The 15,606-nt window shown below is 46.5% G+C and overlaps 2 protein-coding genes and 1 long non-coding RNA gene across 3 annotated transcripts in view; 2 read left to right on the forward strand and 1 right to left on the reverse strand.

The window, feature by feature from the left end:
* LOC117286354 overlaps window positions 1-232 on the reverse strand; it is a 2,140-nt gene extending 1,908 nt beyond the window's left edge. The window contains exon 1 of the long non-coding RNA XR_004517502.1: window positions 162-232. This is a non-coding gene — a long non-coding RNA (uncharacterized LOC117286354). The remainder of the gene's footprint in view (window positions 1-161) is intronic.
* The window catches only part of Kel (Kell metallo-endopeptidase (Kell blood group)), a 214,701-nt gene extending 214,000 nt beyond the window's left edge, over window positions 1-701 (forward strand). The window contains exon 20 of the mRNA XM_033764486.1: window positions 238-701. The gene's annotated coding sequence lies outside the window, so the exon portion shown is untranslated. The remainder of the gene's footprint in view (window positions 1-237) is intronic.
* Window positions 702-714: 13 nt separating this feature from the next.
* Window positions 715-15,606, forward strand: part of LOC104850635 (transient receptor potential cation channel subfamily V member 5) — an 18,644-nt gene continuing 3,752 nt past the window's right edge. The window contains exons 1-13 of the mRNA XM_010607685.3: window positions 715-2,691; window positions 5,093-5,190; window positions 5,357-5,479; window positions 5,938-6,075; window positions 6,342-6,440; window positions 6,564-6,736; window positions 7,117-7,263; window positions 8,505-8,717; window positions 12,543-12,629; window positions 12,725-12,801; window positions 13,031-13,196; window positions 13,393-13,459; window positions 15,230-15,498. Of these exons, the coding sequence (XP_010605987.1) occupies window positions 2,579-2,691; window positions 5,093-5,190; window positions 5,357-5,479; window positions 5,938-6,075; window positions 6,342-6,440; window positions 6,564-6,736; window positions 7,117-7,263; window positions 8,505-8,717; window positions 12,543-12,629; window positions 12,725-12,801; window positions 13,031-13,196; window positions 13,393-13,459; window positions 15,230-15,498 (1,770 nt within the window). The 5' untranslated portion in view covers window positions 715-2,578. The remainder of the gene's footprint in view (window positions 2,692-5,092; window positions 5,191-5,356; window positions 5,480-5,937; window positions 6,076-6,341; window positions 6,441-6,563; window positions 6,737-7,116; window positions 7,264-8,504; window positions 8,718-12,542; window positions 12,630-12,724; window positions 12,802-13,030; window positions 13,197-13,392; window positions 13,460-15,229; window positions 15,499-15,606) is intronic.

Consider the following 15,606-nt stretch of genomic DNA (forward strand, 5'->3'; position numbering starts at 1 on the left):
TAGGGGGTGGGAGGTGGGGGTATAATAGGTAGATGAGCTTTCCTAAGGGAGCACTGGATAGGAGAGGGTCCAAAAGAAAAGCTGGGTGGCAGTGTAGACTGTCACCAAGATGAAGGAGCAGAGGAGAGGGAAGCTGAGGAGGGAAGTGGGGCCATGCAAACCTCTGGTCTGTCAGCTGGGACAGGAGGGGCAGCCTGCTCTTCACCCAAGGTATTTTCCTGTGCTCTTCCCTTGCAGAGGAACACTGCAGATGGAGAAGGCAAGGGAGAGACTGAAGATCCATGGATGAGAGCCAGAAGAATGGGTCCCCCACTCCTGCAACACAAACCTGTGACTCATGCCCTTGACTGCGAGCCCCTGCACACCTGCTCTGTGCAGCTGTGACCAGGCCAGTCTCCTCCTGCCACCTCCCCATCCCCCACACCCTGGAGGAGGATTAGCTTTATGGCTCCAGTGCTCTTTTCCTGGCCTGCCCCCACTTAGCATATCTACAACCCCCATCTCAACCTTATCGCTTCTACATCTCCTTAGACTGGAAGTCCCTAGGTTTCAGGGACCATTACCACCCACACAGCCACAACCCCCTGGGAGGAAGAAAAATTTCCCACAAGGTGACCCCTCCCCACAGCCTGGGTGAGGAGTCCTTTCTGTCTCAGACACCTCCTCTTCCTCTCTTTATTCATTTTCCTTTTTATTTCTTGTCCTTTTCTAAAGGTTGTTTTGTCCATTCCTCAATCTCTGGGGCAAAGCTTTCTTTCGTACAACAACAGAAGATATCAGACTCCAGTTCCCAAAGACCTCTTGCCCAAGGGGAGGGTGCCAAGAATATCCTTACCCAAGTCTTTCACAACCTTATGGTCAGAAGTTTCCCAAAGAGCAACAAATTCTGGAGGGTGACTTACTGGAGGCTGGGAACTCAACTTCAAAGCCAGTTTCGTTCTTGCCTCTAGACCTGGAGTTCTGCTCATTTGCATGCCCTCTCTGTGGCCTTTCATTCAGAAGACAGAGAATGGTTGCCCTGTTTTCATTAACCTCACATATCCATCATATAACTGTAATTCAGTAGCATTGACATGCCTTTTTGAAAACAATCAGAATGACAAAGTAAGTTATCATACAATAAAATAACAGCACTGTTATCTACTCATTTTCTCTGTGGTCTCATCCCTGGAAAGAGCCCCATGATTTCTTTGTCCTTTACTTCTCCTCAATTCCTACTCTTCAACCTCATGGAAACTCAGGGCCATCTGGGGGTCTCCTAGGATGAGCCCAACCTTGGGCTCAGCCTGGATTCAGAAACTGGCAGGAGATGAGGTGTCCTCACAGAATGTGGCCTGGGGAGGGAAGGGCCAGAGACCTTCCTTTCAGTTGAGTTCTGAAACCAACTGAATCCTGTCAGCCAAGGTTGCAGACAGAAGTGACAACAAGGCTGAGGTCAAACTATGGGGCTCAGAGAAGCAACCACTGAGAGAAGTTCTGAGCCCATCTATGACAGGAGAATCTACAATTAGTGAGCTCTTGAAACAAGTGGCAATTTACATGCACTTCCATGGAACAATGTAATTGTTACCCCTATTTTAAAGGTTGGGAGACTGAGGTTCAGAACACTCACCTGATTTTTGTAAGGGGAAACAGGGTTAAACCAGAATGGGCCTTGTGAGGGTTGATTGTGTCACTTTGAGAAGTTTGGTTAAGAGAAGCTTAGCTAAATGGGCTCAGCAATTCCACACCCTTGGATCAGCCCCAGGGCTGCTCATCAGCTGGAAGGTGTAAAGTGGAAATGAGGAAGTATGGCTCAACTTCTGTTCCTTAGGAAGAGCTCCAGTCTTCGTCTCACCATGAATGCCATTTCCTGGCTTCCAGCGCAGACTCTTCAGCTTCTGGCAGGGATCCTTCAGGCTCCTGGTGTAGACTCTTCAGCTTCCCATCACAGACCCTTTGACCTCCTGATATGGACTAACATGGGACACTGTAGTGAGCTCCAGATTTTAGACTAAATCCTTCCATCTCCAGTGTGCAGACAGACCCTCTGCACTCTTCCTCATCCGACTCTGGGTGGCCATTGTAAACCAATCTTGTAAATTAATACATATTGGTGTATCTTGTGTTATATCTATTTTTCTAGAAAAATACTAACAGACAGGCCTGGTCCCTGAGCTGGAGGTCTGATCTTCCTACTGTCCTGCATCCCACCTGCTGCACTCCTTGTGTGAGGGACCCACAGCTGTCCTTGCTCCCTCTCCAAATTCCTCTGCCCACACTCAGCCCTCCCTGATCAATGTTAGGCTGCCCAGCCCAATACCAGGATCCAGCCGGGCCCTCCTCTCCCCCTCCCTGCTCCTGAGGCCCTGCTGCCTTCAGGCTCAGCTCTTTAAAGAGCTCCTCCCCCTCTGGAGAAAGTGCCTCTCTCCCTGCTGAGTGGCCAGTCCCTAAACACATGCACAATCACACTGCATAATCCACACAGTGCACACATCACAGGGGAGATATACTCACCCCAGGTCCTGACCCAGCAGACCCTGCCTCCTCCACCTGCTTTTGATCAGCTTCCAGTCACCTCCCAGTTCCTGCAAGAGACATGGGGGCTAAAGGACCTTGGATCCAGTTACAGAAACTCCTAAGCTCCTGGCTGGTCAGAGAGCAAGACAGGGACCAGCAGCTGGATGAGGCCTGCATGCTGCAGCAGAAGAGGTAGGCTGCTGAGGCCCAGGTGCCAGTCCCCAATCCTCTGACCCACAGGCGGATTGTACCGTGGACCTCAGGGCTGGGCTCCTGGACAGTCTCCTCTTCCCCAGCCCACTTGCTATAATGCCCCAGCTGGCCCCTCTTAGTGATCTGGGCATTGGAAAACGGAGATCCTGAGTGCCTATGAAAAGGCAGAGCAGGATGATAGCCTGGGATGGAAGCTGCCTGCTTCCTGGAAGAAGGTAGAATAAGGATCTGAAGAAAGAAGCCAGGTGTGCAGGATGGGGAGGGCAGGCAAGATCAGGTTGTCGGAGAGCAGGTTGCTGGGGCAGGGAACAGATACTCCAGGGTTTGAAGGGCCTTTTCTTCAGGAGACTTAGTGGAAGAAAGAGTAATGAGTTACCATGAGCATGGATTTGCCTGGGAAAGGGGGAGGAGAAATTTGTGTAACACCTGGAGGTGAACACCTGAGGAAGGTGCCCTGACTGATAAGGGAGAGTCCTGAATTTAGCTTTTTAGTTCATTCTTTCTTTCCTGTTTTGTTCTTTCCTTTTAAAAATAATTTCATTGTTTATAATACTCGTAATGGAATCTAGAACATCATGCATGCCGGCAGGGGCTGTTTCACTGAGCTACATCGCCAACCCTTTATTTTACTTTGAAATGGGTTTTTGCCAAGTTTCCCTGGGTGAGCTTAAACTTGTGACCCTCCTACCTTGGTCAATCAAGTAGCTGAGTTCCTTCTCTTATTGTTGGTGTCAGGTATTGAGGATAAAAATCTTCTGGGACCCTTAATTCATTGGATGCTCCAACCAATGTTGGTTCTGCTGTGGCTCAGCCCTGAGTTCCAGACCCAGGGAGAGCACTGTGGGCAGGGGGAGCCTCTGTGGTGGGCATATTGGGGTCCTGCCTCCTGCTGGAGCCGACTGGGGTAGATCCTTCCACAGGATGCCAAGCCGAGCCTGACTTGAGCCCCTGTGCTTCAGAGTGCTGTGTGCAAGGTTCAATGTCCTGCTGCCCTCAAGTTGAAATTCTGAAAAGATTGGAGCAGGGGGCCTGCATTTGTGCTTTGCACTGAGCGCTCCTACTGGCAGGGGCCTTGCTTTCTCAGCAGCCTCCACCCTGGCCCTGCAATGGGACTTTGACCTTCCCACCCCCTGCACTAGAACAGGACCAGGGTGGTCTCAGGCACAGCTGGTTTCTGAATGTCCCCTCTGCAGAGGGTCAGTGTGATAAATGGATAGGAGGTCCAAGGGCTTTGACTGGTATCCTTGGGACAGGGAGTGAACTCTGGAATTCAGCACTGGCCGCTCTGGGCTGGTCAGGGACACAGGATTCAGTGGGACTGAGCGCTGGGAAGATTGTTCATCCTGCAGGTCTCTCCTGGGGGAATTATCTGGGACACAAACCTGCTTCCTCAACTAGAAAACTGCTCACTGGCTTCGGGGGCCATGGGAAGTGAGAAATGTAGGGGTGCCAGACATCAGGATACCACTCATCTGCCTGTCTGTTCTGCAATATCCCATGACCCTCAATTTGCCAAACCCTGTGTTTACTTTGGGACCAGCACTGTCTGTCTAGCAAGAGAGGCTTCAGCTTTATCTCCTACTCTGTTAGGATCTCAGCAGAGGAGGAGGCAAAGAGTAACCTACAGAGAACCTGTGGGATGACTACCTCAATCCTCAGAAGCCTAGTGCTGATCCTCCTCAGTTATAAACAATACTTAGGGCCAGGGATTTAGCTCAGTGACGCCATGCCTGGCAAGCTCTGGGTTCTGAGTTCGATCCCCAGTACCAGGGGGAAAATATTCACAGCCCTACAACTAAGAGAAAAGTCTAAAATAGACATGGGCCCATAGCCCACCCCACACTGTTCAGACCCACCAAGCATGTGTATCTACACAGCCCCAAGAGCACGTGGAGCTTGTGTATCTCGGGAGATCCACAGGTTTCCTAAATTCAGCCCAAGCTGCCTCCACTACTCTGATCTTTAAACTCTCCTTGGATACACAGAGCAGGTTTTGCAGTCCTGGGCCTCTGGGGATGCCAAGCAATGCCCCCTCCTTTCCCCTTCTCCCCTCCTCAGGTTCCTGAAATGCTCAGCTCAGATAAAGTGACCCAAGATGAAGACCTCTTTGCAGGGATCTCTCTTGGGAAAGGAGCCTTCTATTAACTCCAGGCTGGCCCTGATGGGAATCACAGGGAAGTCCAAGGAATCCCTGAGACCAGTCCATGCCCAAGTCTCACATCAGTTCCTGGAGCCTAGACACTAAAGACTGACAAAGCTTGTTTGTTTCTGCACACTTTGTAGAAGTTATGACCCTCTTAGTCAGATAATGTCTCTGGCCCCCTTTGCTCATGGCCTGTATGTGACAGTCTCTACCTGACTGCTATTAACTCTCCTCCAGGATATTGGAGTCTCCACTGCTTCAGGGAGCCAAGGAAAATAACCTGTGTACACTTAAGAGACTTCTGCTGGGCCAAAGCTGTGACTTTCGACAAAGAGGTGAGATCAGAGTGTACTGGGATACAGGTGGGGCAGAAGGATGTATATGGGACTAAGGACTACATGGGATTTTGAAACGGGCCTTTTGAGTTATCTCTGGAGCCAGGCACCCCTTCCCTGAGGGACTGTGGAAAGTGCGTGGCATCCTTGTCCTACTCCATCTCAGGAGCTCTGGGAGAGACAGCACTGCACATAGCCGCCCTCTACGACAACCTGGAGGCTGCCATGCTGCTGATGGAGGCTGCTCCTGACCTGGTCATGGAGCCCACTCTGTGTGAGCCTTATGTAGGTGAGGTTGATGCAGGGTGACTTTCAATGGGTATGGGAAGGACTGCTGTCACTTTTTCACCTGGGTCTGGGAAGGGTGGCCCTGGGGAAATGATAGAGAGCCAGGAGAAAGGGCTTTTATTACATATCTATGAGAAATGCAGTAGCCTGGTCTGCACATTAAATATCCCTGATCTCCTTGAGCTATTTGTATTTCCTTCCAACCTTCACATGGTCCCTTAGGATGTATCTCTAGGTCCTCATGACAGCAAGAACCCTTGGTACCCACTAGTGGAGGGGTAGGGACAATGAGCTGGGCAGGGAACAGTGGTTCTCAGTCCTGATCACTCTGCAGAACCCTGGGCTCTGTGTGAAGACCTGTCAAAGAACTCCTTCAAGGGGATCAGGGTGTGGGGTTGTTATGTCCCTTCCAGAAGTGGGCAGGTGACAGACCAGGGGCTGACAGCTCTCTCTGTCCAGGTCAGACTGCCCTGCACATAGCTGTCATGAACCAGAACGTGAACCTGGTACGAGCCCTCCTCTCCCATGGTGCCAGTGTGTCTGCCAGGGCTACAGGCCTTGCCTTTGAACACAGTCCCCACAACCTGATCTACTATGGTGAGTGCCAGGGCCAGGTTGGCAAAAAGAAGAAGGGGACAACAGGGTGACATAGTGGGTGGCTAAGGTGTGCTCTCTTCTTGTAGAATTGAAGGCCAAAGACCACACCCCCCCAAGCTCTGCACTGTCGTTTCCTCTGGTTCTGCTGAACAAGGGTCCCCAACCCCCAGCCTGGGTGTGGGAGGAGCAGGCGGTCACCTGGGGACACTGCCCCTCTCATCCCGTGACCATGCTGTCTTCTCCCACTGATCTCCCTGTGTCCCCAGGAGAGCACCCTCTGTCCTTTGCAGCCTGTGTGGGCAGTGAGGAGATTGTGCGGCTGCTCATAGAGCATGGAGCCGACATCCGGGCTCAGGATTCACTGGGTAGGAACTGGATGGAGATGGATACTGGGATGCTGTGGGGAGGAGGGAACAGGCCATCCCAGGTGGGAATGGGGCCATCAGGGACAGTAGGCCTGTGACCACATGAGAGCCTGTCCTCCCCAGGAAACACGGTGCTGCACATCCTCATCCTGCAGCCCAACAAAACCTTCGCCTGCCAGATGTACAACCTGCTGCTGTCCTATGACAGAGGGGACCACCTGCAATGCCTGGAGTTCGTGCCCAACCACCAGGGCCTCACCCCCTTCAAGCTGGCTGGAGTGGAGGGCAACACTGTGGTGAGGGGCTCCCCCAGCCCTGACAAGTCTCCGTAAGGACCTTTCTCTCCAAACTCCCGATGAGAGAGGGGACCCCTTATTTCCCACTTCATCACTAAAACCTTCAGCCTCAGTTTTCCCTACTCAGGAACCCTGAGAATTTTACCTTAGATATCTGCCATGGGAACCCAAACTCCCACTCCACTCACCTGTTCCTTCAGAGCTTTATGGGATTGGCAATTAAAGCAAGAAAAAGATCAGTGTAAGCAGATGATCACCAAATTCCCTCTCTATTAGTCCCAGAGAGTAGGCTCCTTGCTTGATCCACAGTGCCATTCTCCTGGACCAGCTTCCTGAACAGTGACCTCCCTTTCTCCCCTTTCCCTCCTGTGCCTTCTCAGATGTTCCAGCACCTGATGCAGAAGCGGAAGCACATCCAGTGGTCATGTGGGCCACTGACGTCTACTCTCTATGACCTCACGGAGATTGACTCGTGGGGAGAGGAGCTGTCTTTTCTAGAGCTTGTGGTTTCCTCGAAGAAGCGGGAGGTATGGATGTCAGAGAGTCACAGAATGGTGGGTGAGCAACTTAGTGTGTGCCCAGAGCCCAGTTTCCAGCTGATATCCCCGGCCTTAGATACTTCCCAGCCTTACATTAGGTGGAGATGGGACCAGACTCAGAGAGCTGTGGTGAAAGCCCAGTCTGCATTCCCGTCCTGACCACACTCTCCTACTTAGCTCAGTCCCTTCCGGTTACCTTCCTCATTCCATCCCTTGAGATGAGTCATTCCCCAAATAGATGTTGTTACCTTTCCCCTCCTCCCTTCCTTTCTTCCTTTCTTTCTCCCTTCTCTCCCTCCCTGCCTTCTTTCCTTCTTTCCTTCCTTAAGCATATTGAACACCTGTCTGTCACACTGCCTGCCACATTGACAAACACATTTCCTGCCAGCCAACTTCCTCAGTCTATGGTCCCTGTCTTCAATGACTTGAGTACTGTACAAAGTGGATGATAATAGGTCTGTGTGTGCTATGTGCAGAGACACCGAAATGGAAGAGAGGTCCCCTTGGTTTGGATGGACCAGAAGTGTTTTAAATATCTTTAATTCTTCGGGTGCATCATCCCATCTACCATATTCTTTTTCTTTTAATCTGAACTTCATTCTATCTACTTATATCAGAGCTAAGTCATTTCTACATCCTACTACCTGCTCTAATGATTTTTCTTCAGTCAAATAGGGTTTCTAGAACAAATTCAATTACTTTCCTGCTTGGATTCTCGGCTGCTTTAGATTTCATTCAGGAAAAAAAAAATTGAAACTCCCTGCTTTGACATCCTTAAAGCACAGTGATTTGGCTCTCATTTACTCTGCTCATCACAGTTTCCATCCACAAATCCCAACAGATTCTCACACATTCCCAACACCACTTTACTTGCGAGTAAGTGATCAATGGCTTCTCATACCTTCCTGCCCTGGCAACTGCTGATTCTTCATGGAATGATCTTTGCCAGTTCTCCCTTCACTGAACTAGTTACTACATAATTGTTAAAGCCACAGTGATTTAGTTTTAAAAAATAACACAGTAGAACTATGGTGTCTTATGTTTACTTCTGTAGTAGTTTATCTGTAGTACTAGCATAAAGGATGAATTACCTGGGTACCCGCCAAATAAATACCTAACTGAATAATTGATGAGAGTGATGGTTCCTGCCCTGTCCCTCTGGGACCCACCAAGAAACCTGGAACTCCTTACTACATGGATCACCCCAATCCTTTCTCTTTGCATGGCAGGCTCGCCAGATTTTAGAACAGACCCCAGTGAAGGAGCTGGTGTCCTTGAAGTGGAGGAAATACGGGCAGCCCTACTTCTGCATTCTGGGACTCTTGTACATTCTGTACATGATCTGCTTCACCATGTGTTGTGTCTACCGTCCCCTCAAGTTACGTAATGTGAACCGCACACACTCTCGAGATAGCACTGTCCTCCAACAGAAATTGCTACAGGTGACTCTTCTTGGAAAGCCTGAAGGGAATATTATATGGGGTGATGGCCCTGCAGATGAGACACATGCTTTTCCCATGGCTCCAGAAGTGTCAGGCTCCCAGTTATTGGGGTTGAGGCTAGAAGTAAAGGAGCCAGAGACAGAGCTTAATGAGTAGAAGGACATCTATACGGGGAGCTATGATATTTTTTCACAGAAACTTTTATAGAATGCATTTGTGAAATTTCTTGTAATTTACAAAGAAAATTAGCTCTTCATAGTGACCATTCAAAGAAAACCTTATTATTATACAGGTGAAAAATTCTACTCTAGGTCCATCTCTGGGTCCATATCTGGTCTGCTAGGGAAACACAGCCCTGCAGGACTGCAAATATGAATGATTTGAAATAGCTTTGAGTGCTTTGAAATAGGGTGAAATAGCGTGTCATCTGTCTGACTATTGGAAACTATGTAGAAGGATGCTTGGGTTGGTAGCAGGATCAATTAAATAATCTCTAATGTCCTCTTACTGTTGTGGGCCTGCAGACCTGGGATGACAAGGATGGCTAAGTAGAGGTGCGCAGTAACATAAAACTCTACTGTTTGTTAGTGGAAGCAAGGCTTCCTCTGTATGTAATGGAACAAACTCAAAATGAGTATTTTTGAACAAATGAATTTAACCAGTATAACTATGGTTGGCCCTAAGTTTAGGGAAGATCTGTGATCCTTTCATGCAGTAGTAAGTCAATTTGGGTTAGATCAGGGGCTTCCAAACTTACCACCATGATTGAAAGATTATGCTTCACAATGCATCAAATTTATTAACTAATAGGAAGTTCTCTTTTTCCTACTGTTTTATTACTGAAGGGCCTTAGAAATATAAAAATGCATAAATATAGTGTCTGGACTTAATGAATGCAATTGTCATTCAGTTAACCTGTGGAGCTGTTGCTTAGATAAATAAATAACTTCAATAGCCAGTTACATTAGTAAACCTGGAAGCGCTGGGCTTTTGGGAATTCTAGTGGTTCCTTTGTGGCTCTTTTAGACTCTACAAAATCTGACGCTAAATCTGACAGTGGAGATCCCTGCTGTTCATCACTGGGAGTTCTGAGAGAAGCTGGGCAGTAACATTTCAGAACACTTGAAATTAGGAAAGACAAACCCCTCTATTTATATGAGGCAGCACAAATACCTCAGAGGGTCACTTATATAAGTGTGGAGTTAGTTTACCCAGTTTTGGAGATATTTTAATAACTCTAAAATGAGTCATCATTTCGCATGAAAGTTATGCTTTTATGTATAAAAAGCTACTGTGCAGTCACTTATGTATGTATAGCATACATACATCTGCATATACACAGTATATGTCCTTACAGAGTCATAGTATATGTATGTATAGTATACATATACTGTGCAGAGTCACTCAGTGTAGCACTACTCACACGAGGTTTAAGGATGTGAGACAGAGGTCCAAATGGTGGTAGTTTTGTGCATGAAATTTGACAATGTGGGTTTCACATTCTTATTCTTATCTCACAGGAACATTTCTAATCAAAATGACACATGAACATGATTTAAAAATCAAATGACAGATGTGATGCGGAGCAAGCATATCCTGGATGCAGCTCCTCCCGACCCATGTCTGTTCCGTGGGGACCATTGCTTAGCTTTTACTTCCTTAGCTCTCCAGTTCTGCTCTCACCTCTACACTGTTAAAATCTCTATTTGTTAATCAAGTTTGGATGCTACCTAGTGAATTTGTGTCCTAATGGTTTAAAGAACTTCCTCCACTGCCAACTCAGCTGCATTTTTGCCCTGAGGGCCTTAGGCAGCTGGAGAGGCACAAAATAGAGAGGTGTTGTGATGATACTGAGTCCAGAAGTTTGCTGGGGGAATGGATAAAAAAGGGAATTTTCTGGAAGGTATTAGGTCTATGAATCTAGGGAAAATTAAATACTTGAGAATTACAGGACTACAAAAACAGGATTTGTGAAAGAGCATCACTGATAATTTACTTTCCTGAATCTATATAACCTTATCATGATTGCCAAACCTTTAACTAAGGGCTTCTAGAGAGTTATGGATTAGCCTCTTGATTTAAATAGAATAATGTTGAGTACTTTCCCTAAAAATGCAAATCTTAAAAATTATTTGTTTGGGTTTAGGGTTTATTTCTAGGACTGTCAGGGTGATTTATTAAAGTAGAATCATTATATCACTGGGAGAGAATCAAAGAGCAATCAATGAAATTCAGTGGCATCTTCCATTTTTAAAACACTAAAATATCCTTAACTATACAAAGAGTACCTATTTTAAGCTAAGAGAAAATCTCTCTCTCTCAATATTTTATTTCCCAGAGAGAGCAGTTTATTTTCTAAAAATAAATACCTAACAATCCAAGCACTGGTCTTTTGGAACAGCAGTACCCTACACTACGCGGCCTGGTTTAGGAATAAGGTGGTTGAGTGTGTTTGGGGTTGTTTCTGCCTCTTCTAGTCTGTCCTATTGATACTCAAGTCTGTTTTTGTTGTTGTTGTTGTTTGTTTGTGTTTTTGGCCAGTACCATGCTGTTTTTACCACAGTAGCTCTGTGGTACAATAATTTCAAGCCAGGTATTGTGATGCCCCCTGCCACGCCTTTGTTGCCCAGAATTGTTAATGGTATTCTTGTTTTTTTCTGGTTCCAATTTAATTTTAGGAATGCTAAAGTATTCTGATGGTAATTTGATTGGGATGAGCAGTTTTTTTTTTTAATACCAGATAAAACCTTACTTTATGGTCCCTGTGCTGGTCTGGCAGAACAGCAGGAAGGGAGTTCTCAGGAGACCCCACATTCTGCAGCCTGATGTAGGGAGGGACCCCTGGCCCAGGGATGCAGGCAGCTACCCCAGGGCACTCAGAGCTGAGGAGAAAGCTTGCCATATCTGGAAGCCTCCGTTAGTCACTGGTGAACGTGTGCACAGGATGCCTCAGTGTGAATGGATCTGTGGAATAAATAAAGAGCAGCTGGTGCTGGGAAGCTGCAGAGGGAGAGTCTGGTGGACCTGCACTCCCCAGTGGTCTCTGTCAAATGGAAATTCACGTTACCACTTGCCATTACTTCACTGGCCCCTAGGGGCGCTTTGTTCTTCCCATCTATCCTGGCCTCACTCTTTGCAGTTTTTTTTTCTTAGTTGAGCCAATTATCCCTTTTCCAGACATACTTAATCAAGATAAAAAAGCTGTTAAAATAATTCAACTACTTTATGGGTTATAAAGTCCAAGCAAATACATCACCAAGTGTGCTTGGTCCCAGTAAACTTGGGAAGTAGTGTTACAATCTCCATTTGTCAGATCAGAAATTTTGGGCTCAGAAACCTTCAGTGGTGGGTTCATGGTCACATTAGGGATGTTATGTTCTGGGCCCATACTGGAACCTGAATTCTGAGATACGTTTGCAGAGTATTCTGCCCCATTGCAAGCTTCGGTGAGATTGGAACAGCTGGGTTTTCCCCATAACTGAAACCATGCCAAGCCACTAAAGGCTCTTGTTCATTTGGCTTTCTTAACTTGGTGTTCTGAAATGTGTTCACTGCTGCTTAGTACACACATTATTAATTAATGCTCACAGCATACAGAGAGCAAGTGACATTGCTAGAAAGTCATTGACATCTACCTTAAATTAAACCTTGAACTCATAGACTCATGTTTACAGAGTTAGGACAATGACAACTGCAGTGTGGATGATGGTGATGGTGGTGGGCAGGGGGCTTTTTATTGTGCATAGACCTTGACAACTTTAGAGCACAGGATTTGATTCTTCATCCATCCAAGAAAGATTTCTTGTCCATAATTTTCCTCCATAGGAGGCATATGTGACTTACGAGGATTACATCCGGCTGGCAGGGGAGTTGGTGTCTGTCATCGGGGCTGTGATTATCCTCCTTATAGAGGTGAGGGGCAGGGATTTCCAGTTGAAGGGCATCATGTAAAGACCCTGAGTGAAGTGCAGTCTACATTGTCTTTTTATTTAATGGACTCTCCCCAGATCCCAGACATTTTCAGAGTTGGTGCATCTCGCTATTTTGGACAGACTGTCCTTGGGGGCCCATTTCATGTCATCATGTGAGTTTCTCTTCCTTCAAATCTCCAGCTCAATCTCAGGCATTTAGAATTTAGGTCACCTTCACTCCATGATTCCTCACCAGTGAGCTTGTCTCTATGCTTGTATGTGTGTTTTAGGTGTTAAGACCAAGTGAGTGTGTGTGAGAACCACTCAAGTCAACACCATGCTATGGAGGACCTAGGATGTTGCTAGCCTGGCTCTCACACTTTGCTTCCTGCTTTCCCACAGCATCAGCTATGCCTCCTTTGTGCTTGTGACCATGGCAATGCGGCTCACCAATGTGAATGGGGAGGTGGTGCCCTTGTCCTTGGCCTTGGTGCTGGGTTGGTGCAGTGTCATGTACTTCGCTCGAGGACTCCAGATGCTGGGCCCCTTTACCATCATGATCCAGAAGGTCAGTGCTTTCCTCAGCCACCCTCTGATCAGCCCCTGAGCCTTCCCAGATGGAGGGATAGGGACAAGTACAAAGAAAAGTGGCTGCTCAGAATGGAACTGTTAGAATAACAAGGGCCTCCTGATTTGTTAGCAATAGCTGCTCAGACAGTGGAGAAAATAATTATCCCTTCCTTCTTCCTCTCTGTTTTCTGTAGATGATTTTTGGGGACCTAATGCGTTTCTGTTGGCTGATGGGCATGGTCATCCTGGGATTTTCCTCAGGTAAGAGCACTATGCCTTCATCCAGGACATTAGATCAGGTCTTAGGAAAGCTTATTTATACTATTGCTTTCAGTTCTCAACTACACTCCAATTTTTTTGTTTCCTGTTTGAAAATAATCTTTATCCCTGAGCTCAGGAACACTCACATTGGCCTAGAAAGTAGCCTTATGTGTTCTGAGCCAATAATATTCATTGACCAGTCTCCCTTGAAGATCTTCAATGGAGAGATATAGAAAAACCTTTGGGGAGAGGGAAATGTTAAACAGGAAACACTGGCCAGTTGTGGAGGATTGTGTGGGCAAACAAGGACAATTCAATGTTTGATTGTTCAAGTTCTCCTCTATGTTTACAGTTCAGAAGAAGAAGCATACAGAAAATAATAATATGCAGTGTGCTTTCTTTCTGTATTTGTTCATTTAAAGTTGAGATAAATGAAAATATTAGAAAAAAGATGTATAGAAAAAGAATCCGAAGAGTTTGGGCATGTTAGAAAAACAGAAGATAAGGAGTGACAAAAAGAGACCAAAACAACTGGGACTGTTAGGGACTCTGTCAAAGAAGGCACAGTAGACTACAAGGGAGCTGGAGAAAACGCAGCAGAACTGGGGACAGGCAGGAAGGACCAGAGGGTGTTGAGAGGATGTACATAAGTAGAGGAATTCCGAGAGGTGGAAGGGGAAGGCAGTGACTCTCGCTCTGTCCTTGGTGTCTGCAGCTGCCCATCCACTAGGCATGAAGACCCCTCCACATCTAAACACCATGATTCGTTACCAAGAACTCTATACTATCTCCAGAAATTTCCCTATTCCCTATTGTGTTTCCCATAAAACAGGAGATGCATAACTACACCAAGATCTAATGTATGACAGGATAAAACTATGGTAGTCTTTTTGGAATATTCCACTCCCTGAGCCCCTTCCTCCCCTCTATGCCCCAACTGCTTCTGCACATATAAGTTACAAAATAGAGCAATGGCAACAGCATGCTTTCCTGTACATGTCTTGTACCTGGAATCCCCTAAATGATCACTTCTTGACCATTCCCCTTAAATTTTTCTTAAGCAAGGAAGTAGTTCTTTGTAGTAGACCCTATTTCTACTTTTTGAATCTCTGTGTTGATATTTTCATTCCCCATGAAGAAGAGAGAAGCCATGTAAAGGGTCTAGTGATGTCCTTAGTTTCCAAAGGACCAACAACCATGCAGCAGGCTACACAGTGAGCAATGGTACCCTATCCTGGATGGTGGTGGTCCAGGCTCACCTTGGAAATCTCAGAGTGATGCCTGGTTATCTAGAGGTCATTGGTTTGAACAAAGTGCTGTTCTCTTACCTTTTACATGTGCTCTGTTCTTTAAAAGTTTTGGATGTTCCCTGCATACTTTTAATAACTTATCTTTCAAAAATTTGATTTCCAAAAATGTGAGAATCTATTAAGTGATTTATTATGCATATACATGTGCACATATCATTTTTCATAAATGACTGAATATTATCATTACCCATCATAGTCAAATTAGTCATAAGACATCTTAATTTTGGTTCTGCAAGTAACTCCATTTGTGAATGTGTAAATTGTGTAAACATTTATGTAAGTGTGGGGAGAGAGAGAGAGAGAGAAAGAGAGAGAGAGAGAGACAGAGACAGAGACAGTGAGAGAGAGACAGGGAGAGGATGCAGACCAGGTAGAGTGCATACTAACCAGGCTCATGCTTAAGGTGATATTTCCATTTCCTCATCTCCATGTCTCCATGCCCCTTTCCTGGGCGGAGCAGCATTCTTTATCATCTTCCAGACAGAAGACCCATCCAGTCTGGGGGAGTTCTCTGACTACCCTACGTCGCTGTTCAGCACCTTTGAGCTGTTCCTCACCATCATCGATGGCCCAGCCAACTACAGTGTGGATCTGCCCTTCATGTACAGCATCACCTACGCTGCCTTTGCCATCATTGCCACACTGCTAATGCTCAACCTGTTCATTGCCATGATGGGCGACACCCACTGGCGAGTGGCCCAGGAACGGGATGAGCTCTGGAGGGCTCAGGTGAGTTTAATAGTGTCAGTCTGCTAAGGGTCAGGGGTTGGAGAAAAAAGTCAAAAGTCAAAGTGGGGTTTGTTCTTATGTGCCACTCTTTTTTTTTTTTTTTTTTTT

The sequence above is a fragment of the Fukomys damarensis genome, unplaced genomic scaffold (genome assembly GCF_012274545.1).
Source record: "Fukomys damarensis isolate Sample0158 unplaced genomic scaffold, DMR_v1.0_HiC HiC_scaffold_16, whole genome shotgun sequence".
NCBI classification, from domain to species: domain Eukaryota; kingdom Metazoa; phylum Chordata; class Mammalia; order Rodentia; family Bathyergidae; genus Fukomys; species Fukomys damarensis.